This window comes from Cydia pomonella, chromosome 3, assembly GCF_033807575.1.
Source record: "Cydia pomonella isolate Wapato2018A chromosome 3, ilCydPomo1, whole genome shotgun sequence".
Lineage (NCBI taxonomy): Eukaryota > Metazoa > Arthropoda > Insecta > Lepidoptera > Tortricidae > Cydia > Cydia pomonella.
The window spans coordinates 11,661,739-11,686,820 of record NC_084705.1 but is presented as its reverse complement, the minus strand read 5'-3'; the positions used below and the strand labels follow the sequence as shown (position 1 = coordinate 11,686,820).

Below are 25,082 nucleotides of genomic sequence, written 5' to 3'. Positions count from 1 at the left end.
ATCCAGGAAGGTGTATCTTTAGGTACGTTACCTGTTTTTGAACGTTACTTTTTAGGGTTCCGTAGCCAAATGGCAAAAAACGGAACCCTTATGGATTCGTCATGTTTGTCTGTCTGTCTGTCCGTCCGTATGTCACAGCCACTTTTTTCCGAAACTATAAGAACTATACTGTTGAAACTTGGTAGAGTCTGTTCGGAAAGAGAAGAGTCGTGGAATGTATGGGGCCCAATACATTCCACGACTCTTTTCTTTCCGCACACACTCTAAGTAGATGTATTCTGTGAACCGCATTAAGATTTTCACACAAAAATAGAAAAAAAAGCAGCCAAGTGCGAGTCTGATTCGCCCATGAAGGGTTCCGTACCATTTATGAAGTATTGAAAAAACTACTTACTAGATCTCGTTCAAAGTAGTTCAAACCACTTTTCGGTGGAAGTTTGCATGGTAATGTATATCATATATTTTTTTATATGAATATATATAGTAAGCAGTTTTTTTAATACGTCATAAATGGTACGGAACCCTTCATGGGCGAGTCCGACTCGCTCTTGGCCGCTTTTTTTTAAGGTATAAATGTTAAAGGCAGTATGGCCTATGGTCTTAGCTTGTCCAGAAGTACGAAAAAAAAGTTATACATTACATGTCATGTCAATGTCACTGAATGGTGCGAAGGTGTTTTCGGAGTTTATTTATTTTATTCTTTATTAAATTATTTTGTGTGACCAAAGTGCATTGTATTAAGCATGGAAATTGAAGATATTATCAAGGGATCTACTTTTTCAATGTTAAAAGGCAAAGTTAGTGATCAATTATTAGAAAATTTGAAACTTATGGGGCTTTCAAAACCAACTCCAATTCAAGCTGAATCACTTCCATATATTTTATTAGCTAAAGATATTATTGGCACGGCAAAAACTGGGAGTGGTAAAACCTTGGCATTCTTAATCCCTGTGATTGAAAGATTAATTCAACTTAGATTTTCCAGCAAACATGGTAAGTGTCAAACACGTTTTAATTTCTCAAAACGTCGTACAATTTCTGTGAAAGTTTAAAAAACTAATAAGCTAATGTATTCAATAAATTATTAATAATGTTGTCTTATGGTGTTCGGTGTTTTAATATTAGTTGATACAAAATTATCTATTTGAGGTTAAATTATTTTTTTTACAACATTGTTAAATTTCTGCCAGAGTGGTAATTGATAAAAATCTGGGAAAAATGTACCAACGGAATTGCTTTTAGTTTTTGTCATGCTGAATAGAAGCAAGACATTCTACTAATCTTATTCTCTATTTTAGGCACAGGCTGCATTATTCTAACACCAACCAGGGAGTTAGCGCTGCAAATACATCAAGTATTGAAGAAATTACTTGTTAATATTAACCTAACATACTCTTTAATTGTTGGGGGAGAGAAAAAGGCTAAAGATTTGTTAGTATTGAAAAAAGGTATGTATGTATGTAAACACTTTATTATACATAATTTTTAAGAAAATAAAACCGACTTCAATGAGGGAGACTGGTGAAAGAAAGATTATTGTTGATTTTTGATTTCATACAATGAAATTAAAAAGACTGGTATAATACCCACAATAGGGTATTCAACTATATTAAAAATAAATTATTTCACACCATGCATGAAATAAAATGGCTATAAGTTTGCTTAGAAGAGTTGAGAAGTACCCTCAATTCCTCATGGAATCCATCATCAAAACTCAAGCTTGACAAAAATGTACCTTGAAAACCTACCTGCTTCACAAACATGCGAAGAGAAAAATTGCCAAACGTGAACTATGCGGCGTTGGAGAGTTCCATTCTGTTCATCATCAGCAGTTCCGCTTCATGAAATATCACTTCTATAAATGTAAATGCTTGATTTGATGATGAAAATACTAAGATCACTATATATAATGCCTTTACCATTTGAGGAGTTCCCTCAATGCCTCATGGACCCCATTGTCAGAACTCAAACTTGACAAAAATTTGTCTTAAAAAATCTAATTAGCTTTACAAACACAGCAAAGAGGACAAATCGCCAAACATGAACTATGTGTCGTTGAAGAGTTGCATTCTGATCATCATCAGGAGTTCCACTTCATCAAATGTCACTTTTTAAATGTAAATGCTTGATTTGTTGATGTAAATACAAAAATCACTATATGTATGCTCTTCACATTTGAAGAGTTCCCTCGATTTCTCATGGATCCCATCATCAGAACTGTGTTTTGACAAAAACGGGACCAATCTGTATATATATATATTTTTTTTTTTTATACTACGTCGGTGGCAAACAAGCATACGGCCTGCCTGATGGTAAGCAGTATCCGTAGCCTATGTACGCCTGCAACTCCAGAGGAGTTACATGCGCGTTGCCGACCCTAACCCCCATCCACCCTCGTTGAGCTCTGGCAACCTTACTCACCGGCAGGAACTCAACACTATGAGTAGGGTCTAGTGTTATTTGGCTGCGATTTAGATATAGATACAAGCAAAAAAATAATTTTTAAAATCGTTTCAGAAATGACAGAGTTATGAAGTAACAAACAAAAAAAACACACCGAATTAATAACCTCCTCCCTTTGAAATCTTGAAGTCGGTTAATAAGGGACAGGTAAAGATACAATAAAAAAACAATAATAATAATGGCAATGTACAAAGGCGAACTTATCCCTATAAGAGATCTCTTCCAGTCAACCTTTGAGAAATTGAGAGTACTCATAAGTAAAACATGAAAGACAAACGAATACTATGTAAAAAAAAGTAAACAATGGTTCAATCATTACACAAGTAAATAATTGAAACATGTAGCCTATATAATAATATTACATATATATACATATAATAAATATCAATAGATATACATATATAAATATAAACATTATCATCACAATTCAATAAGAAGTACTTTAATACTTAGTACTCAACCAGAACACAAGTCATTCAGGTAAATAAAGAATTAAAAAATATAATAAGAATGGATTTAAGAAAACTTACAAATTGTTTACTGACATAGACCTTAGACATTCTGTCTGTATCTCCTTAGGCTGCAGCCTAAGAATATACAAATTTATTGTTTTGGAACATTGTCTGCCTTTGTTTAATTTTTTTTATATATTGTCATACATTTTAGGGATTAATATTGTTGTCAGCACTCCTGGGCGTCTGTTGGACCATCTACAGAGTACTAAATGTTTTAATGTGAACAATTTAAAATGCCTTGTTGTGGATGAGGCGGACAAGCTGCTTGAAGCTGGCTTTGAGAAACACATCACAGGGATAGTTAATCTGCTTCCAAGTATGTATTAGCTGAGAAATCCCAAGTCCCAAGTGAACGGTTGATTACATACAGTTTGTTATCTCTTCAAGTGCCAAACATTGTTTTTGAGTTGTTTGAATTTTGATTTTATTTCAATAAATCAAATTTAAAATTTAAATCACATAAACGGGACCCGGCCTGCCACTCCAAGGGTTATTGTTATGCAATAAAATCATTAACTATTTGTACTTACCTACTCTTACTATATTTAGGCTAGTTATGGATTTTGCTACTTGACATAAAATTTCTCTTGGGTTGTTTCTAATGGTGTCATAGTAAAAGTTCATAACTAGACTAACCTTTTTTTCAGGAAACAGGCAAACTTTACTGTTTAGTGCTACTCTGGACAGGAATGTGAAGAATCTGGCAAGGTTAGCTTTGAGGGAAGATCCGGTGGTAATATCAACAAGTGACCAATCACAGTCCACTGTCACTGGTCTAAAGCAAGGGTATGTCATAATTTTAAGGGTTTTGTACCTCCTTGTGCATCTGTCTGTCTGTCTGTCCATCTGTCACAGCCTATTTGCTCCAAAACTACTAGACCAATTAAGTTGAAATTTGGTACACATATTTAAGTCTGTGACCCAAAGACGTACATGTAACATAAATAGAGAATTTAATCTTAAAAAATAAAAATAAACTAATTTAATCATATGTAATAATATAACGTCAATAAGTAATTTTAGCTCCGAATCCGTCGTCTCTAGCACAAAATCACTGTCACATCTCAACTGTACATTAAATTGCGAGTTATGGCTTCATTTGTCTAAACATCAATATCAAAACTATGCATATTATAGTTGCTTTTTCATTGTTTTACTTAAACTTTTTTACCTTATGTTTTAGGTATTACATAGCTCCTGTAGAACAGAAGCTCTCATGGCTATACAAAATGCTTCGAAAAAGCAAGAAGCTAAAGGTCATGGTGTTCTTTTCATCATGCAAATCAGTAGACTTCCATTATGAATTCTTTAGGAATCATTGTAAAGCTTCAGTTTTAAGCATACATGTAAGTAAACTGCTTCTATGATTACACCAATGCAAAGTGACATTTACAATTTGCGCACTAGATTCGAGAAATCTTAGGGGAGGACACCGTCGCCGCGCGGTGCGCCTCAGGGATATTATCTAGATCAGGATTTCCCAAACTATGGTCACGAGTGAATATTAAGTGGGCCCTGGAACTACTAGGAAATCTGAGCGTTACTGATAATATCTTATGCTCCCTTTTTAAGATATCCAAGTGTTGAGCCCTAAAAATGGCAGTTTTTGTTAGGTAGGTTGGAACCCAGTTAACTTTGGAAACCACTGATCTAAATTTTGGCGACTCCAAACTCACATACCCATACCTTTAAAAGCTATAACTATCACGAGTAATAATTAGGTCAACCTGGTTAGTCCCTTTAACAGGTAAATAAGTCGGTAAGGCGTCAGAAATTACATTAATATGAATCCTATTGCTTTGAAATAAAGTCCAAAATAATGGTAGTGTATTCACCTATAGCTTATAAAGGCTGAATAAATAAACCATGTCATTACATGACAACCGCATATATTATATCTACAGGGTTGGGCAGATTAAGTGTCCTAGTTTTGTACTGCCATTTTACTTAAATATAGCAGAACTTGTTTTAACTATATTGTATCTACTAAAATGTATCTTTATCAAAAAATCCATTTTTAGGGCCGGCAAAGCCAAGCTAGAAGGAAGGAAGCGTATCAAAACTTTGTCGAAGCTACAAGTGGAGCCCTATTTTGCACTGATGTCGCGGCCAGAGGATTGGATATACCGAGCGTCGACTGGATCGTGCAGTATGACCCTCCTACAGACCCTAAGGTATAACTCGCAACATTGGTTTTAAAATTACTACTGTATGATAAAAACCCTTGGTGAAAAATATATCGTATATTCAGTTTCTATTTTAGTTTTTTAAGGGCTTAGTTTTGACGGCTCCCTAGCTTAGTCGGTCGGTAGTGAAACTGCCTACGAAACAGGAGGTCCCGGGTTCGAATCCTGGCAAAGGTAATTTCTTTCTGTGTGTTAACATTATCACAAATATTTTTTCCGAGTTATGGATTTTTTCTATGCATATAAGTATTTATACATATTATAGCTCTATAATGTTTGAATGCGGCAAGACGTCCCACTTTGTCGCTTGCCATAAAGACCAGATTTGCTTGCTTATACGGATAACCTGACAAGGCATCCTTATGGCAAGCGACAAAGTGGGAAGTTTTTCTCGTCGCGGTCACATCAGGTATATCGTCGTGTAGTACCTACCAACAACATAAGCCTTTTTGAGCTTACTGTGGGACTATCACGATTTGTGTAAAATTGTCCTATAATGTTTATGCATTATTTATATTTACTTAATTAAAAAAAACCGGCTAAGTGCGAGTCGGACTCGCCCATGAAGGGTTTCGTACCATTTATGACGTATAAAAAAAACTACTTACTAGATCTCGTTTCTAACCAATTTTCGATGGAAGTTTGCATGGTAATGTATATCATATATTTTTTTAGTTTTATCATTCTGTTATTTTTGAAGTTACAGGGGATACACACACACACACATTTTACCACTTTGGAAGTGTCTCACGCGCATACTATTCAGTTTAGAAAAAAATGATATTAGAAACCTCAATATCATTTTTGAAGGCCTATCCATAGATATAGATACCCCACACGTAGAGATACGCGGCCGGCAACCCCGTTTCTCGCCGAGATTTGTATAGTGCTTTTCTCAAACTTGCAATTAAAACAAAAAATAGTAGTCAATTTATTTTGTGGCGAACTACTCGGCTCGCCACTCTACCAGCGCAGCCTTACGCGCGTAACTCGGCGCATGGGCCACCGCTGTTGCTAATCAACGAATATACACAACAGATCACCGTACCGTACCTATATTTGTTGATGGTTGAATGCCAAGACGTTGTCACAATTTGACGTTAAAAAACAAAAGAAGGTTGCTTTGCAGTCCTAGGTGTGTAAGGCAGTATGAAATTCCTTTACATATCATCTTTACTCATCCCACCTGATATGTAGTATTTCCGGACCTAATTTAACGTAAGTCATGTCATCATTTCATAGCAAGTTTGAGAAAAACTACTTACTAGATCTCGTTCAAACCAATTTTCAGTGGAAGTTTGCATGGTAATGTACATCATATTATATTTATTTAGGTTTATCATTCTCTTATTTTAAAAGTTACAAGGGGGGACGCACATTTTACCACTTTGGAAGTGTCTCGCGCAAACTATTCAGTTGAGAAAAAAATTATATTAGAAACCTCAATATCGTTTTTGAAGACCTATCCATAGATACCCCACACGTATGGGATCGATGAAAAAAGATTTTTTTTGTTTCAGTTCTAAGTATGGAGAACCCCCAAAATGTAATGTTTTTTCTTCTATTTTTATGTGAAAATCTTAATGCGGTTCATAGAATACATCTATTTACCAAGTTTGAACAGCATTGTTCTTATAGTTTCGGAAAAAAGTGGCTGTGACATAAACGGACAGACAGACGGACATGACGAATCTATAATGGTTCCGTTTTTTGCCATTTGGCTACGGAACCCTAAAAACATTCGAAATTATTGTTAGGTTTATTGTTATCAATGTTTAAAAGTTATCAGAATTGACTGCATGTGTATTGTTAATTAGAAATAATTACAGTTCAGTGTGGCCTATGCTACATACACTTATAATTACCCTAATTAGCGAGTATAAAATATAGTCCATGTGCAACCTTTCCAGCGACCCAGTACTAATACTAGTATTAGCCTAGCCTGTAGAACTGTTCGCTAATACCTACTCGTACATACAATTATTATCGTCGCGCATGCGTCATGCGCCACGCCAATAAACAATGGCATATCATCACAAAGTAAATTCCAAAGTTGAACCTTAATAAAAAAAAATACAACTGCGTGTAAATTGAGATCGCTTTGCATACTCTGATGTGATGAATATTAATTTTCGAAAAAAAAAAATGCCATGGCCAAAATCGTTGCAGTTATACAAGCTCGTGTAGTAGCGGATCGTAGCAATTATGGCTTGTGTCATCCACGATGACGAGCAGATTTGTCAAATCTAACCTTTAATAACATGACATTACGAGTCTTCGGTGAATAACAGGATCTATATAGCTACTCAATTTACTCAATAAATAATAAGTAGCAAAATATTACAGGAAATGGTCTGACACTAGAGCTTAGGCACTTAGTTTAAAGCTGATGGTTCCCCTTGCAATAAATAAATACGAAACTTAAAAGGTCAGCTGGGGCAAGTCCTACCATGGGATAACTGCTCCTATTCCAAGAATAGGTAAAGTTCTGGCTTCATCTATCTTCGACTACACTAAATTCTCATGTCCAGTATGGCGCTCCTATGGGATGTATGTGCATTGTGATCACTCAGTCGGTATACAGTCGAGTTATAAAACTCATAAATATTTATGACTTATAAAAATTTCTTCAACTTAATCCATTGCAATAAGGTAAAAAAATGAATACATACTTATTTATGAACTAGACTGTACAAATATAGCGTGGTAGGAGTCTATTATGCATTTATAAAATATTCACGTTGACTGGCGGGGCGGCTGGCCTGGCGTCGCCGTCTGTAATGGTTGAATTAAGATTTCGTATACCAAACTATAATTGCATACTTCTTATGTATGGGCTCCCAACTCAACTATAAGATTCATTTCGATACGCTGTAGTCAACTATAGAAAAAGACCAGTCACGCGGCCCGAGGTCGGGCGGAGTCGCGCGTTTATTTCTTTTGTACTACATTTTTGTCTACTGAGATAATTACCTGTTTTCAATAATTATTTAGGTTTTATAGTAAAAAAAGTATTATTATAGATGACTCGTAGACAAAGTACTGTATACAATAGTGATATAATCAAGCTGTTCAATCTCGTACCTTACTTAGGAAACTTAGCAAGCTTCGTTGCCTAAACACGGCGTACTCGACTGAAAAGCATTACCTATATAGCATTATATCACGATTGTATAAAATACTATTTCGTTGTTTTAGGAATATATTCACAGGGTTGGACGGACAGCAAGAGGCCAATATAACACCGGAAATGCCGTTATATTATTAAGGCCAGAGGAAGAAGAATTCATAAGTTTTTTAAAAACTGAAAAGGTGTATTTAGATAAATACAGTTTTGAGAACCCATCTGATGATGTTCAAAGAATGGTAGGTGTTCTTTTTTTATTTGAAAAGGAATGCAGTAACAACGTACCTACACATTATTTCTTCAAGGCTGGAGGCCGTTTGTTAGTAATCGTGTTCTCTTTGCATTTTCCAACCGGTCGACTGTGAGAGTAATAGGTAAAGCTTAGATCTCCATTGCAACTACATTGCTCCCTCGCACTGCAGCCGGCTGCATTGCCGCGGGAAAGGACATTGTCAAAATCCTTGAAAAAATGTAATTTCCCACGCCAATGCAATGATAATTGGAATTATGATTGCAATGTTGAAGAAATCAGGTTAATATTATGTTAGGTACAGTGTTATATTAAGAGGGGAGGTCAGCCTAGTTGTTAGTGATCCTTCCTAAAAACCTAGTCATATCCCAGTTTCCACCACGGAGAGGGGCAACACACAAGTCAACAGCAGTCATGTAGACATGTAACTGTTAGTATCATTTTACTGGCCTTACCAACGACATAATATAAATCATGGGCATTTTTTATTTAATTACGATTTCTCACCCGAATTGTAGGAGAAACTCATACCATTTACCTTTATTCATTAATATATCATATTATACATTCTTTTTCAGCTTGAAGATTTAATACTCAAGAACGGTGTAATGAAACTCTTAGCAAGGAAGGCATATCTCTCTTTTCTGAGGTGCTATAAAGGCCATCCATTGAAGAAGATATTCAACATTAATACGTTGGATATCAATTTAGCAGCCAAAGCCTTTGGATTTTTGGAAACACCACACAACGATTTCTGTATCCTTTTATACACTTTACCATCTTATCGTTTTGTAAGTGTAATTTTGCATGATTAGTAACATTTTTCCTATTCCTAACATAATTACCGCTTCTGGCGATTATGCAGTAGCTTCGACAGCAGTTACCCTTACCCTATCGTTACGTTACGTTTACTTTTTTGCCTTTGCTGCGCGTTAATCAAAATCTATTGTTCCGTGAAATAGTAACAAATATGTGTATCATCCTCCCAATCTTTCCCATTTATTGATCCCCGAAGGAAAAAGGTATATTATAATAACTGTCAATTCAAGTAACAAAATATTGCAAATAATATCCAAAAACAATTGACGGAGCTGCTAAGGAGCTATAATAACTTAGTTCAATGTGTGTATTGTCTGCAGCTTCGTACTGTGTAGCTCCCTAACGGATGAACCGATTTGAGTGCGTTTTTAGGGTTCCGTATCAAAAAAAGTACGGGTCATGTTTGACCGCGCGGACAACGCTGGCCACGACCATCTTCGGGACATCGCGCCGCACCACAACACCAGACCTCCGGAGAGGTGGGCTTGGGACTTGCCCCGATCCCTCCTACACCAGTAGCAGAGCAAGCACAACACACTTCGGACACAGCCTCACCAGCACGCCGCACACGCCAGCTAAGCTACCGGTCGCTTTCACCGCGGCCCCGAAACCTGGCCCCGCTCAAACGGTATCACCAGGCTAGGGGTCGTGGGGTTGGATATCGACCGGTAGCGAAGAGCTGGCACACCAGCCACACACACCGTCCCCCAAATGACGGCCATTTGACCTCCCCACCGGTCGGTGGGGAGCGACCCGCGACAGCCGCCGTAGCTGGAAGGCGGAAGCGGCCCCTCATCTCATACCCCCCTGACGGGGGGTATCGACAGACATCCAGTCAAAAAAGTACAAAAGGAAGGAAGGAAGGGTCTGTCTGTCACATCGCTAAATATCTCGAGAACCACTTAAGCTATGGATTTGAAATTTGAAACGGACACATTGAAAGTATTATTTTATTTTCTATTTTTAATAGCTATTTGCAAATGAAGATTTATGATTATGGGAAATGCCCAATATGAAGAGGGGGCAAAATTGCAAAGTCTAGTGACTAGGTCGGGTATCATTTGAAAGAGCTGAAATTGACCATTCCTAAACAATTATTTATTATTTTTTAGTAGTGGAAAAAAAATATTGATGAAGTAAAATGTGAAAAACACCTATGTTCGATGGTCTGCTCTTCCTCTCCGCATTCGCAAAGTGGGGAAGCCGTCCATCCCCATTTGTGTGTGGCTGAATTGCAGCGGCCATGTCCGGTTCTCGGCCTGTTCAGGCGGCACCAGATTTTCTGAGGAAGGTCGAACCCTTTTGATTTTTGAGTCGGGTCGGATATATGGCTGTTCTGTGTTGCCTAAGCAGACCAATCCGCTTTCCACCTATCCGAAATGTTAAAGCTGCTCAGACTTTCAGCTTCAGTGCAGGGTGGATTCCGGGATTTTAATCGCCGAGGGGGTGGGCAGGCATTACAGGGTTGTTCGTGATCTTCTCAGCCTCCCTCTTTAACGCCTTGAGTCGTCGGAGGTGAGCAGGGGCAATGTGACTCAATGCCGGCAGCCAGTGGACGGGTGTAGATCGGATAGTGCCAGAGATGCAACGAACGCATGGTCTCGTTAAGCTTAACGTCCAATATATAGGTATGTGCACTTTCAAGCCACACTGGTGCGCAGTATTCTGCTGCAGAGTACAGTTTTAAATCGAAAATATAGTCTGAGATCGTTCATAGATAGGTTGCAGCTCACTAGATGTTGCTATTACAAACTAAACTACGATTAACCTTACTACAGATTCACAGTAAACAAACCAAAGAAGAAATCTGAGAAGAACACAACTTCGTAGGATAGGAAGACTGCAGTTTCTTTATTTATAGCCAATTTACTGTTATCATACAGGATATTGTTGTAAACACTGAACTTTATCCGAGCATTAACAGCAACAGTGTTGACTGTGATAAACGATATCGGGTGACATGACCTATGTCACAGAAAAGAGGAAAATGATAGACTTCATCATATCGGTTATATATTAGCCTTACTGTTGATTGATCTTTTATAGAGCGTAATTTGTGCTCTATGTCACATATTATAAGACACAAAATAAAAATTATTCCATGAGTGACATTTGATACCATTAGCTTTTCGGTAAAGTCAAAACACGTGAGGAAACCTAAATAGATGAAACACGACGGTACATGTGAGGTCTCTAACCACATAGGGCAAGTGTAGCGTAAGATGAGAGGTTTGTGCCAAGTTTTGTTATGTACAGATTAGTTACTTTTTTTGTAACGGAATTAATTATAAATAAAATATGTGGGTGTAAATTATAATGTTTTATTTATTATAATTTAAAATACACTTCAGCTCACTGATCTCTTGTTACCGCCTTTCTGTCGGTAGATCTTCGTTTTCTCTGCCTTATTCTTTTGACTCATCGGAGCATTCAGTGACTTGAAGTATCCATACCCGCCTCCTCCCTTGCGCTTCGTCGGAGGCCCTTTCTTCTCGACTTTGAGCTCAACTGCGGGCGGTACAGTAAATCCAAAAGATTTTGCGACTTTAGCCATATCAATTGTATCAATGTCGAATATAGTTTTCAGGTGATGCGAGTCGTACGCCCTCAAATAGCTCTTGAATGCTTCCTTGGCAGACTGATTTAGGAAGTAATTTCTCGATATCAGCTTTTCCAGCTGTAACAAAAAATGCAACATGAGGCAACTTCGGTGGCAAACAAGCACAAAACCCGCCCGATGATAAGCGATTGAAATTTAAAGTGCCGTTATACTCATACTCATTTATTCATAAAGTTAGTTTACATGTCAAAATAAAACTAGATTAAAGTTAAAACTAACTTAAAAATAAAATTACAATAAAAATTAAAACAAAGCCTATTTACATTTAAAATTAAGATCAGAAATTAGACTCAGTATCAAAATATACATTAAAATCAATTAGTAACAGGATAATCAATAAGTAAAATTAAAAACAACATACACATATTATATACATGTTGCCTGCCCTTTATTTTTACCAATGCACTCCTTTTAGGCTTTTGAGTTAACTAGGAAACTTGGAATTCCGCCATCATATCTGTGTAGAGACTACAGTCAAACCAAGATAAGTTGGCAGCGACTTTGGCAGCCAGTGCAAGTGTTATTTTAAATGTCAAACTTCTATGAAATGATGACGATTACTTATTCTTATGTTGTTGCAATTTGGCGAAAATATCAAGTATAAATATTAATCACCCAAATAAAGCGGTCAAATCTAAACAAGAAAATGAAATGGGGAGGGGCACAATATTTGGCCTGGATAGCAAACTTCAATGCTTACGATGTGAATCACTATCTATTGAAATAAACCAACCTGTAGCTGTATGTCGGCCACTTTATTCCACGAGAACTCAAACTCGTTGAGCGTGACCTTGGACTGCTTCAAGAAGCGCAGGAAGCCGAGCTCCTCGGGCCGCAGGAACAGCAGCGCGTGCCCACTCGTCCCGAGTCCGCGCGCCGTTCTGCCCACGCGGTGGATGTATTCCTGTCGAATTGGGGAATCTTAGGCTCGGTGTCCGCTATCGGCATGGCACTGTAGTTCATTTGGCATATCGCCGAAGCCTCCTCAGGCATGCCAAGGTGTTCTATAGCATACAGAGGCGTTCTCAGGCATGCAGAGGCGTTCTCAGGCAAGCTGAGGTGTATTTGGGAATGCCGAGCCATCTCTCATCTAAACTATACTGGCGCACTCAGGCGAGCAAAACGCGCGCGCCGCCTCGGCCGAGGCATGTCTACACTGGCCGGTTTGTGCGCGAGGAGATTGCCTCGCGCGTCTGCTCGCTGTGTGGGGACCCGCCTACTCACGTGTTTTTAGACACTCGCGCGACATGTTTTGAAGAGCCTAGGTCTCCTTTCTCAAGCACTAACAGTGCGAGTAGCGTTCACGACGGCCGTGATTCATGTACTGCTCCGCGCCGCGTCGCACGCTGTGTTTGTCGCTACTAGTGTTAGGTGACCCAAACTCAAACACCACAACACTATGCCCGCCTACTACGACAGCATTCGTCCGAACGTATCGCGCGAGTGACTAATTAAGATCTTATAACATATTCTGTCACTCATACATATGCCTGTAATTTATACTTAAAGTGATAAGTTTTTATTAATATTTGTTTACATATAGGAAACTATAGGTCTATAACTAGAAAGATGTTACTTTATATACTTATCTGTTTTGTAAGACTGTTTGTTTCTTAATAAATAAATAAAAAATAAAAAAAAAAAAACACGTGAGTGGAGTTGGTAGAATTAGTTTAATGTTAGTATATCTCACGACAGTTTAAATTCGATTGTCTCAGACATGTCGAGGACTTAGCATTTCTGGACACCGCGTCTGAGGACACCTCGGTAATATGCCGAAGGATCCCTCGCCGTGCCATGCCGATAGTGGGCGCCAGGCCTAAGCCATATCCGACAGCGCTACGCAAAGGAGGGTATTTATGCAGGTGTACTGAAGGACAAAGGTCTGTAGGGTAGTTCCCGCGGGAGTTATGGATTGTGAAAAAAAGCTATAACTCCTGCCATAGGGGAATTATAGCTTTTTTTTTTTTAATTGTGTCACTTATTCATACAAACCAAGTAGCATAAATGAGTTTTATCTAAACACATATCATAAACTCTCTATGATGCCTTCAAAATCCGTAAATAATGGCCAACATTACGATAAACTGTTTCGTTACAACAAATTTCTTATCTGTGATAATGTAGTTATTGCTTCATAACTATGGAGTGTGGATTAAAAGGAGAGCAATCTCTTATGGTAGAACTGTTGCAAAAGTGTTCAGCTGTCAGCTATTAATAATAGTTCCAAATATCTCCAGAGTAGTGCTAGAGTACCTAAGAACCTAGGCGTTATTGACGGAGTGAAGTGCGCTAACTATGATTTGATTTTTTGTGCAAGTACTCTAGGTATTGTAGCGCCACCTATGTAAGGTTTTTTGATGACACTTTTTGGTATAGGGACCGTGCGCGTTGGAGGGTCTGCCATCTTGTGGCCTGAATCGGAACAATAAACATTCACATTTACACGTCACGTGTTTTCTTGTGTATAGTAGATTCTGCCATCTTGTGGGCTACATCGGAACAATAAACATCACATTTACGCCTCGCGCCAAAAATCTGACGGCTCCTGTGCTGCCTCCTACAGTTCATGCACGCTCCCTATATGGAGATTTCTTTCCTTACCTACACCTCCATATTCATAACTACATCAAAATCGATTTGGTTATGCATTCAAATTTGGAACATCTCTGAAAAATAAAAGCAATTCGATTTGACCTCTATTCTAATATCAGTCGAGATGCCTTTTTTAACAGACTTCAAGATTTCAAAACGAGGAGGTGATCATGTTATCAATTCGGTTATATATATAAATATAATGTTTGTTACTCCATAACTCCGTCATTTCTGAACCGATTTAGAAAATTATTTTTTTGATTGAATTTATATATACACAGATTGGTCCCGTTTTTGTCAAAACTCAGTTCTGATGATGGGATCCATGAGGAATCGAGGGAACTCTTCAAATGTGAAAGGCATACATATAGTGATTTTTGTATTTTCTTTAACAAATCAAGCATTAACATTTAAAAAAGTGACATTTGATGAAGTGGAACTGCTGATGATGAGTAGAATGGAACTCTTCAACGACGCATAGTACACGTTTGGCGATTTGTTCTCTTTGCATGTTTGTCAAGCCGTTAGGTTTCAAGGCATATTTTTATATTTCTATCCGATTTAGTTTTTTTAATTATTATCTGGTGCTTTATTTCATGCATGGTGTGGAATAATTTATCTTAAATACAGTCGAATACCCTATTGCGGGTATCTTACCAATCAACCATAGGGCAAATCTGAAATGTGACAAGGTGGGTGCAGAGACAAAAAAAAACATGTTACCTCCTTTTCTACATAATTAGGTATAGGATGCTGTCTTTTTAATTTCATTGTATGAAATCCAAAATCAACAATAATCGTTCTTTCACAGTCGGTTTTTTTTTCTTAAAAATTAAGTTCGAAATAAAATGTCTATTGCATACAATTTGACATATCTCCAATGATACTTTGTATTGAATGATACGGAAATAGGTACCCGACTCTAGTTTGTCTCTGAATTATAAAAAAAACTACATGCGTGAAAAAAGTTTTCATTTACCGCTTTTACATTTAAGTTATCTTTTAATTAGTTTTAAGTATAACATGAATATGTTTTGTTGTTTTTAAGGTAACTATAGCAAAAATTTCGTGTAAAATTATCGATAAAAATATTTCGGTGACGCCACCACATATCCGCGAGTTCCGCCAAGAGAGCAACGATTTGGCAACGAAGCCCTAATTTGGGTTAGTGAATATTTAATAGAAAGATTATAATATGTGTGTAGATAAAATAGTGTATGTAACTGTACATAATTGGGCATTAGAAAACTCGTGTAATCTTTTTAAGAAACTCACTTCGTTCGTTTCTTAAACCTACACTCGTGTGTTTTCATATTTTTATTATGTAGCAGTCACATAAACTACTATTACAGTACATATGGGGCTACTTTATAGCACTAGTGCGAGAAGTAGCATATTACGTTACTGTGTCGAACATTTAAAGGGCCATATGTACTGTAAAACGTTGTACGATACATGTGCGAATAGGTAATTCGCAACTCGTGTCGATTTAAAACACTCCCTTCGGTCGTGTTTTAATTTATCGCCACTCGTTTCGAATTTCCTATTTTTCGCACTTGTATCGTAATGTACTATTACTTTTAAAATACTGACGGTGTAAATTTAATATTTTTATTTATGTTTAAAATTATTTAATTTGATTAATTTCAGCATAACAGCCATTTGAAATATTTTTACATAATTTTCAATCGTGGCAGAATGCCGAGTAGGTCTGTGCCTACGATGCCTATCCTCGATGTCAATCCTCGATGTCAAGAAATTACAAAATGGCGGACGAATGTTTGATATGTCACCGTATTTAAGAATTATTTCGCTTAAAATTTAGTTTTTTCTTCGCAAGTGTGATGAAAAACATTGTGTGTAACTCCGGTCATATTGCCAACTCGGGTCTTTAATTACCACCCTTGTATGCACAATATACTATTATCAGTGTATGTAGGTATTTATGTATGTATGTATGTCCCTTTGTGGCATTTAGAGACTGGTTTGATAATGATGATACTATTTTTTTTATTGTGTGCAGCGTCGTATATGCAGTTTCTAAAGTAGATAATGTATAACAAACATACCTTAGGATCATCCGGCGGATCATACTGGACAATCCAATCGACAGCTGGTATGTCCAGTCCTCTGGCCGCCACGTCCGTGCAAAGCAGGATACCACTTTCGGCGTTACAGAACTGGAAAAACGTTGTAGTTCGCTTTGTCTGTTGTTGTTTACCCTGAAATACATATAACTACATGTCCCACTAAACTAATACTGATATATATCACAATTTTATTGAAAGTGGGATTTCAGTCCTCTTATCGTCGCAATGGACGATTTCTTTTTTAGGTTGAAAAGTTGAAAACTTCTTTTTGTTCTGTTTTTGTATTTCTTAAAATTTGGAATGGGAAAATTGGAATTGGGAATTTGGAAAATACAAAGTTTAATTGAAAGCTATTTGGAATGGTCATCATGTAAGCCGTAGCTTTTTCCTGCTTTTATTTATGTTGATGTTTGTTTACCGACTAATAATAAAATCTGTATGGTAAATATGAATGGTTTTCTTGTAAATATGTAAGCATGATTGCGATAGAGTTCTTTTGTTGCATAAAACAGTAAAATTTAAAGTCAGATCTAATTCTAAATAAATAAATGCTTAGATATCTCGATGTTTGCGTAAATGTAAAAATAACATTGTAATATTTATACTAACATGGATAGACATCACCGGAAGGTCGATGTAGTTGAACAGTTCATGATGGTACTTCACCGACATGCAGGTGGACAGGAACACCATCACCTTTTTCTTTCTGTTCTTTTTGAGGAATGTAAATAGGACCATCATGCGCTTTTCTGACGGGCACACTATGTAACTATAAAAATATAAACAATAATTTAGAAAAAGTACACAACACAATCAAGTGGTAAGAATGATGGATGGGGTGTGCAATAAAGAGTATTGTAACGTTATAATGATATTTGAAAATGAATATTACTGTACCTACTGGATTTGCATATTATAAATCGGATCTTAAGCATTTCTATGGTGTTTGTCATATCATACCAAGGTATGTCCCTCACATGTCAACAGTATTGATATAATCGCGTCAATATAAATCTCGCTCCAAGAAAGGATTGCAGTTTTTTTTATAGTTTTATTGTAGCTACGCCATGACATGTATGGTCTTGTAGGAGTGGTGGGCACACAATTCACATCTTTTTACCTAAAGATATGAATTATGGCCTATTAGTGCAACTATTTAGCTGAGCATTATTAATTTATTATGTACTGTCAAGTTAAAAGTCACCAAGGTCACTTAACTTGACAGTACATAATAAGTCACCAAAGTCACGCCAAATGCATTTATTGAAGAAAAATTTCTATCGATTTTTTACTTACAGATAAAGAGTATTGCAGTTCTATGGCCATGTTTGAGTCGAATAAATGTTAATAACTTTAATATAATTAGTTTTAACAAAACTAAAATATTAAATTAACAATTTATATTGATATTCTTACCCTTGCTCCAAACTATCCACAGTCGCTTGCTCCCTGTGGTCATCAACGCCTACATACACAGGCTCGTGTTTTACAGCCAGAGCTGTCAACGCCTCCGTCTTCTTTGTTTGCGTGGCGCTGAACAACATGGTCTGTCGGCGTTCTGTGGGGGAAGTCATTTATTTGTATCGCATACAAGACTTACAACAGCTGATAATTTTTAGAGCGTCAATACGGCAAATCATATTCGGAGAGTTAAAGTTATTGTAAAGTAATGCAAATCAACATCAAACCGTACAAGTATCTTCGTTATTATGTGTTCCTTAATGCTAAGCATCATTTTGTTAGAATTGCGCATAATAAATGCGCCAGCGAAGTGAGACCTCCAGAAATACAAAACAAGCAAGTTCTATGTCGGCCGTGATTAGATATTAGCTCAGTTCTGTTCAGAAGGAACTACAGTCAACTGCAGAAATAGTTGATCCCCCTGCATAGACTGTTTGTTGACAGGGGGTCAGGGGTCAACTATCTCTACAGCTGGCTGGACACTATAGCTCAAGAGCAATAGAAATGGGTCAAATTGTATAGAATTTTCATTACAGGGCCAGTGTTCCGTTTTCTTTGCTGATTAGTATATCATCATAACTGATTTGTGTGTTATCCTCTATTTCATCTATGCTTAGCAACAAAATTTTGTTTTGTATTTGTATAACAAAACCAAGTTCGAACTTACTGGGCAACAATTTTATGATTTGTTTCACTTCTTCCTCAAATCCAATCTCAAGTATCCTGTCTGCTTCATCAATAACTAGACACTGGAGGTTTTTGTACAAGAAGTCTGGAGTGTTCTGCAAATGGTCTAGCAGTCTACCTGGTGTGGCTACCAAAATGTTTATACCTGTCAACAAAAGCATCTTGTCAAGTTTTTTTTAATATGATTTGATGCACAATAGTTACTAGTAGGTACAGTTATTTTACGTAGACTGGAGTATCGCTAAAATAGGCATGTATGGCTGTAATAATTGTAATAAAATAAATACATAATGAAATTTCATACCTTTAGATAATTTTTGGGCTTCTGTACTTCTGTTAGCACCACCCATGACCAACCCATAGGTATGGTGATGATATTTCATTAACTCCATCAATACTCCAAATGTTTGCATAGATAACTCTCTTGTTGGTGATAGAATTATGACTCCTGTGCCTGGAATATATTATGTTAAGGTTCAATCAATAACATTGTTATATTATAGACCATAGATTTTACTGTTGTTAAACAAAATCAGATATCCATTCTGTGTTCATATAACCACTCTAAACATACTCCTCCAGTATTTGCATTAAAACAAATCCTATGTGCCTCAACAGTTTTCACTGGAGACTCTTCGGTCTAGCTTCAATACAAACATTGGTTTTGGATGTATGGAATCAGTTCTCATATTCGCCTTTTTGTCATCATATGAAAGTAAAACATCTACATAATTAGGCAAGTCCACACAGAGTGAGCATATGCGCGAGGCATGTCTACGCTGGCCGTTTTGTGCGTGAGAAAATTGCCTCGCGCGTATTGCTCGCTCGCGCTCAGTGTGGACACGGCTATTGACAAAACAATGTTACAAATTGTGCATCTTGCTTCCAGTATGGGATAAAGGAATGATTTGAAACATGCAGAAATTGAACAAGTTGTATTACTAGCAATGAGTGTTTCTAGCTTACCATTCTTACTAAACCACAAAGTTCATAAACTTACCATTTCTTGGCTTGAACTTCAACTTGTAAATAAGGTCAATAGCTGGTATTAGAAACGCCAAAGTCTTTCCAGAGCCTGTCCTGGCTGCTCCCACAAGGTCTCTGCCTTCTAGTAAAGGTGGTATGGCCTTAGCCTGAATCTCTGTCATGGTAGTGAAACCCATATCTTTTACTCCCATGAGTGTTGCCTCACAGACTTTGCCCTCTAGTGCGGAGAAATTTTGACTTGATAAAATGCCAAGGCATAAGCTGGATCCTGGTACTGTTGACCAAAAGAATTAATTAAATGTAATAAAGTTCCTCATCACTTAGGAATGCAAGTTATAGTTTATTCTGTGCAAAAAGTGAATCTCTGATAAGTTAGAGACAATAATCTTACAACTTATTAGTTTACTATTCAGTTTCTTTCTTTCCAATAAAAATTAACCAAGTTGCAATACCTATAAAAAAATTTTTTTCATAACAACACCCTCTTAAGATGTAACGCTATGTTAGGTTACATTATCTATGGCAACAAATTGTTGAATGAAGACTAGGGCAATGTTATTGATATTCATATTCTTACATTGGCTTGAATCTGGGTCTGGCTTGCTCTCGGTTGGTTCCTTCTCAACCTTGTCATCACTCTCATTTCCATCCTCATTGTCTGACTCATTCTTTGTGCTTTCTTCTTTTACTTCCACTGGTTCTTGTTTTACCTTCTTCTTCTTCTTTTTTTCTAAAAAAATATATCTCAGTATTAGAGACGGGACAAATATGGAGCTTGCCAAATAATTATGTGTTGAAAAATGGCAGTATATTTGTGGCTACTAAGTTTTCTTTGACCATCCACCTCTATTTCAAATTCTCTATGGTTTACCGTACCAAATTATTTGGTTCATCTGTATCAGTGTAATAAACCATTTGAAAACGCTTTGAAAAGGTAAGGGATAATTTTCAACACTCCATTATGTGTTTTAATGACAATGGGAAAGTTTACCTGACGGAAGAGAGTACTTGAAAAGTTCTGAAGGAGCTGGTAGAGTGTTGCAACAAGACAAATATAATATTTGATGAATATTGGCACTTAAACCGAATACATATGAATCAATGAATGAAACATGAAGATGAAAAGAAAAAAAATGGTAACCAAGCACTTACTTTTTGGTATGTTTTCAGGCACATTGTTTTCATGTGGCCTTTTCTTTACATGTTTAATTGAGTCTGGCTCAGATGTGGGCTCTATAACAATGTAAGGTAATACAAATTAAGTTAAAGGTTAGGAGCAGTTGGCACTATTAAAAATATTCTTCCAAAAATCTATAAAACTTTTCAAAAGTGGCAGTCTGAGATCATCCAGTAACCTATGTAGAGAGTTAGATATGTAGTATATAATATATTTTTAGGGTTAATATATTTTTAGGTAGTAATGGGAGGGGGGGGGGGGGAGATGACCTTCCGAGACACGTCCGGCACCCAGCAGTACTATTTGCAGACGACTGTACAGTAATCGTTAAATGCTCTGATTTAAACTCGTTAGAAAAAGAAGTGACGACTGTTTTAGAAAATGCAACGCAATGGCTTGAGAAAAACAATTTAATTATTAATTTATCAAAAACAAAAATTGTACTATTTCAACAACCACAAGCAAAACCTCACACATTAGACATTAAATTTAAAAATGAACAATTAGAATTAGTTCAGCATTATTTTTAGGGGTAACTCAACAAATTGGCACCAAGTATTTGGTATGCAAAAAAGGTGCATACGTGCCATTGTCGGAATACGGACTTGGGAAAGCTGCGAACCCTTCTTTAAAGACCTTGGCATATTGACTGTCCCTTCTTTATACATACTGGAGTGCCTAATATTCGTAAAAAAATATGACAGTCGTTTTTCTAAAAAACAGCCCAACCCGGCACGTACTTTCCGGCAAACAGATACACTTTTAAATCCACGTGCAAATTGCGCACGTTATAGAAAATGCATTTTTATCATGGCTGTTAAATTTTTTAACAAACTACCAGAATCGATACAAACTTTACCGATAAACAGATTCCGCAATACGATAAAAACTTTATTGAAAACCAAGTGCTACTATGACATATACGAATATTTAAACAACAGCGAACTTTTTTGATGCATGTAATACATATATTATCTAAATTATATAATTTAAATATATACCTTAATTTGACATTTAAAAATTAGAATTTTTACATTAATTGATAAGCATGTGTATATAAATAGTTGAAATTTATTATTTTGATGATGACAAATACCTACATTGAATCTCATGAGCTACACCGCCACTCACGTTAAATATTTGTATGCCTCATAATATGGCCAAAAGTGGAGCACTTAATTATCTGTATGTAACACCTGTTTGTAACACTACCTGCTTTTCGACAAATAAATGCACTGAATTGAATTGAATTGAGATGAGAACACAAGTGGACCATTGGCTCAATTTTCATAACAGCTGCCCAAAATACAATTATTATTATTAGCGTTCATATTTTATATCCCCACTTATTTATACATTTTATATACTAAACACATAGGTAGAAAACTATAACAGGTTTTGGCACAGAATGTAATGAAAAAATATTGCAGTTAATGCTTTCCGAATTGTAAATTATTTTGTATGTAATATTTTTCTAGAAGAGGAATAAACATGAACCTACTGAGGTAAAATTAAGGTTACTTACCTGGCACGCTCGATTTTTTCTCGGCTAACTTTAATTTTTTTTTTTCACGGTTCTTAATTTTCCTTAAAAGGATTTTGTCGGGTGTCGGCATTTTGAAGTAATTAAACCATAAGAGTAATTTTATAGCACCTCAAACCGCGGGAATTAATCCGCACGTGGCTCCGATACTTCGACTCGTTGACAGTGCCAGTGTTGCCAGCGCATAACTCCAATTTCGGACGGTGTGTAATCTGAAAAGGGACGGTTTTTATGACAATGGGACGAAAACGAACTTGGAATATTTTATCATTGTTAGTGTATCTCAATATATGTTTAAAACAAATGTGTATTACTGAATTTGCATGTGTGTTAAAGTGTGATACTTATGATTTTATGCATTTGTAGATGTGCAGAGCCATAGATGGTAGGATCCTACAGATGTGCTAGCGTGCGTCCGTGAGGGACAGAACATACGCAACACAGCAAGATGATTGGTCGGATATGGTGGGCAACAAATAATCCGACCAATCATCTTGCTCAATTTAAAGTTGGGAATTTAAAAAATTGTGAGAATGTGACAAGGACAAACAATAATATTGCTTTTTTCATACATTTTCATAAAAAACGAAAACAACATTAAATATAGACCATATTTAATGATGTTTTCGTTTTTTTTTTTCTCAGATTTTGATTTAAGTTTTTGGATATATAGAGTTCCGTTATCTGTACAACTCGAGCGCCACCGTTCCTCAGAAATATTCTAGCGAAAACGTATAGAATTTCCGTAAATAAAAGGAAAATTACATACATATTTTTTGTCCTTAATTGAGATTTCGTGTTTATTCTGATCAGAATGGGAAGCCTAAACCTACCAATTTTCATATCAATCGAAACCTGAGAAAAAAATAAAAACTGACACATTTACTTACTCATTTTATAGGGACCGTGCGCGTTGGAGGGGTCTGCCATCTTGTGGCCTGAATCGGAACTATAAACATGCACATTTACACGTCACGTGCTTTCTTGTGCATAGTAGGTTCTGCCATCTTGTGGGCTACATCGGAACAAAAAACATCACATTTACGCCTCGCGCCAAAAATCTGACGGCTCCTGTGCTGCCTCCTACAGTTCATGCACGCTCCCTATAAACGTACCTAGTTTCGACAGCGCTATTTGGGCTATGTATTTGATTCAGGAGGCCTACCGCGAACCACGTTCGACGTGCTGCCTCTCTGTCGCACTTGTAAATTCGTACGTAAGTCTGATAGGGAGGTAACACGTCGAACGTGGTTCGCGGTAGGCCCTCAGATACTATTAGTTAACTTTGTTTTCTCGCAAAATAATCTAGATATGTTCCTCTGAGATAATGTCACAGATTATCACCTCCTCTGTAAGACTAAAAGTTTATATTCCCAATGCAAACTACATAATGAAATTATAGCAGTTGTACCCAAATAATTACGAAGAAATAGACAATTATTTAATTGAATACTTAGACAAATACAATAGGATTCACCACGTTACCGAAATTTGCCGTTTCTTTGACCGACCGATCAAATGGTTGTAGGAGAGTTTCTATACTTTCAACTCGATGAACGCTTTAAAACAAAATAATTTTGGAAAACTTTAAACTTAAGAACGCTCCAAGGAATAAGGGCTCTTAAGTACCTAGATCACAGTGTTTCTTTGACTCTCACTAGTCGCTTTTCAAGTTTACAGTCCTCGACGTTACCACAGATAATGGCTATAACAAAACAAACTAAAACTAAACTAAGGCGAGATGTAGATTAGATACAAACGCGGAAACTATTTTTGTTACGTAAGTTACATTTCTTATGTTGGTACACCTGTCAAACACTATAGGCTACTACAAAGTGAGATATGAAGCTTTATAAAACTATATATAAGCGAATGCTACACATTCGATATTCGCCGTGGATGGAAGATATTTATCGACCATGTAGCAAAGTAAATTGTCATTCGTCACTTTGAAATTAATTATTCTAGGCACTTAATGCCCAAAAGGGACGGTAGCTTGGAAGGGGCGGGAAAGGGACGGTGTGGCATTAAAAGGGACGGAAAACCGTCCCTTTTCTGGCAACGCTGGACAGTGCAGACAGTGTCAGACTCAGACGTAGTGATTATATGCTCTTTGAGTGTCAGCCTCAGCCGAGTGAGCCGAGTCGACGGACAAAATTATGTTATGAGTGTGGATTTACCTCCACCTTCCATAGACAAAATGACTGACATCGAAGAGAAGAATGGAGATATAAAGGCGAAGGACGCTTTATCTTTTTTTGTCATACTAAATGGGGTTGGCAACTGTCAAAGGTTTGCATAGAACCCCTGTCTCTAGTTTTGTTCTATGAGATTTGGCTTAAAGTACTGGAATCCAAATCACAAAATTCCAAAAAAAAAACAAGAATTTGACACAATTCTAGGGATTGACAGGGCAAGCTATGATGGCGCCATCTGTTTAATACTTCGACCGGCCAACCCCATTGAGCCTTATTACGGAGGTAGAAAAGTGTTCGTACCACAGACCTAGAAAATAAACCGGACCGAATTGCATCATATAAATTGTAAAAAAAGAATATAGGT

General features: G+C 36.9%; 2 protein-coding genes across 4 annotated transcripts; one reads left to right on the top strand and one right to left on the bottom strand.

The window, feature by feature from the left end:
* The first annotated feature begins 564 nt into the window (after positions 1-564).
* Positions 565-11,671, top strand: LOC133516079 (probable ATP-dependent RNA helicase pitchoune). 3 transcript variants are annotated; one of them, XM_061848790.1, is made up of 9 exons: positions 582-993; positions 1,299-1,448; positions 3,130-3,294; positions 3,626-3,764; positions 4,162-4,324; positions 5,000-5,152; positions 8,363-8,530; positions 9,120-9,332; positions 9,733-10,999. In XM_061848790.1, the coding sequence occupies exons 1-9, from the start codon at positions 744-746 to the stop codon at positions 9,877-9,879; spliced, it is 1,548 nt and encodes a 515-aa protein (XP_061704774.1). In that variant the 5' UTR covers positions 582-743; the 3' UTR covers positions 9,880-10,999. The 3 variants fall into 3 exon arrangements, with proteins under 3 accessions (XP_061704776.1, XP_061704774.1, XP_061704775.1); XM_061848791.1 differs by lacking the exon at positions 9,733-10,999 and adding an exon at positions 11,147-11,671 and having other exon boundaries at positions 605-993; positions 9,120-9,297; XM_061848792.1 differs by lacking the exon at positions 8,363-8,530 and having other exon boundaries at positions 565-993.
* On the bottom strand, positions 11,666-22,696 carry LOC133516077 (probable ATP-dependent RNA helicase pitchoune). The gene is made up of 11 exons (XM_061848788.1): positions 22,503-22,696; positions 20,953-21,033; positions 20,378-20,530; positions 19,814-20,074; positions 19,118-19,267; positions 18,794-18,958; positions 18,082-18,223; positions 17,275-17,434; positions 16,645-16,797; positions 12,714-12,884; positions 11,666-12,037 (listed from the first exon to the last, which is right to left on the bottom strand). The coding sequence occupies exons 1-11, from the start codon at positions 22,591-22,593 to the stop codon at positions 11,708-11,710; spliced, it is 1,857 nt and encodes a 618-aa protein (XP_061704772.1). The 5' UTR covers positions 22,594-22,696; the 3' UTR covers positions 11,666-11,707.
* Between the last annotated feature and the right edge of the window lie 2,386 nt (positions 22,697-25,082).